This window comes from Aplysia californica, unplaced genomic scaffold (genome assembly GCF_000002075.1).
Source record: "Aplysia californica isolate F4 #8 unplaced genomic scaffold, AplCal3.0 scaffold01220, whole genome shotgun sequence".
Lineage (NCBI taxonomy): Eukaryota > Metazoa > Mollusca > Gastropoda > Aplysiida > Aplysiidae > Aplysia > Aplysia californica.
In genome coordinates, this window is record NW_004798490.1 from 116,084 (window position 1) to 117,117 (window position 1,034).

General features: G+C 40.1%; 1 protein-coding gene across 1 annotated transcript in view; it reads left to right on the top strand.

Annotated features, from left to right (window-relative positions):
- LOC106013754 overlaps nucleotides 1-1,034 on the top strand; it is a gene marked incomplete at its 3' end in the record, with an annotated part of 15,427 nt that overhangs the window by 13,425 nt on the left and 968 nt on the right. The window contains 1 exon segment of the mRNA XM_013090317.1: nucleotides 62-179. Within this exon segment, the coding sequence (XP_012945771.1) occupies nucleotides 62-179 (118 nt within the window).

Consider the following 1,034-nt stretch of genomic DNA (forward strand, 5'->3'; position numbering starts at 1 on the left):
ATATATTATATCCCTATCTCTGTGCCCTTCCCTCCAACAGATATAACATTGTCTTCCCCAGTTACGGTCTGGACTATGAGTGTCGTCTGCGACCGTCTGAGCAGCTGAGAACCAGACATGAACAGATCTTGACCTCTCGCCTGCCAGAAGTGCCTCAGTTGTGGGAGCAGCTTATACAGGTGGGAAAAATAATACAGTTATTGTGCTCAACTCTGGGACCAAGTCTTAATCATCTCACTCTCACACGATAATGTTGAGTATGGAATTGAACAGCACATTTATGATAAAGGAGGAAAAATGTATCTTCTTTACTAAAAGCTTTAAAAAACAAAACAATACAACAATATCACAACAACAGCAACAACAGCAGCAGCAACAACAACAACGACGACAACAACAACAACAACAACAACAACAACAACAGCAGCAACAACAACAACAACAACAACAACAACAACAACAACAACAGCAACAAAAGACACTAACAAAAAGAAAGAAAGAGAGAAAAATATAAAAGAAGAGAAAAAGAAAAGAAAAGAAAACAGGCTAGATCTAGTAAAAATAACTAGTATGAAAAGGAAATACTCGAAAATTGCGGTTCTGTCCGCTTTCATCACATGAAGATAAGCTAGGGCTGTATTGATGGTACGATTGTACGGTATTATATCTTCTTTTAGCTCCACTTTCCAACATAGTAACATTATTTAAGCGGCAGGTTCTCCTTCGGTTTAATGTCCATCACCGAATCACGGGTGGTTGAAGGATGCTCTGGTGTCGTTTGCTCCTTCTGTCCTGTCAATCATAGTATTCTTTCGCCCTTCCCTTTCTCCTAATTCTTTCTTCTTTGCAAACATGTATTGCTCTCGAGTGACACATCTAATCTTCGGCACACGTTATGACGCATTGTGTTTCAAGCAAGAGCCGTAAAACTTTAATTAAATCAAAGTATCCCCTCTCCCCCCCCCCTCCTTTTACAGTGGCGAGCAGCAACGGCATGTTTGTGATATTGTTCTGTACTGGTGTAATAGTGTGTG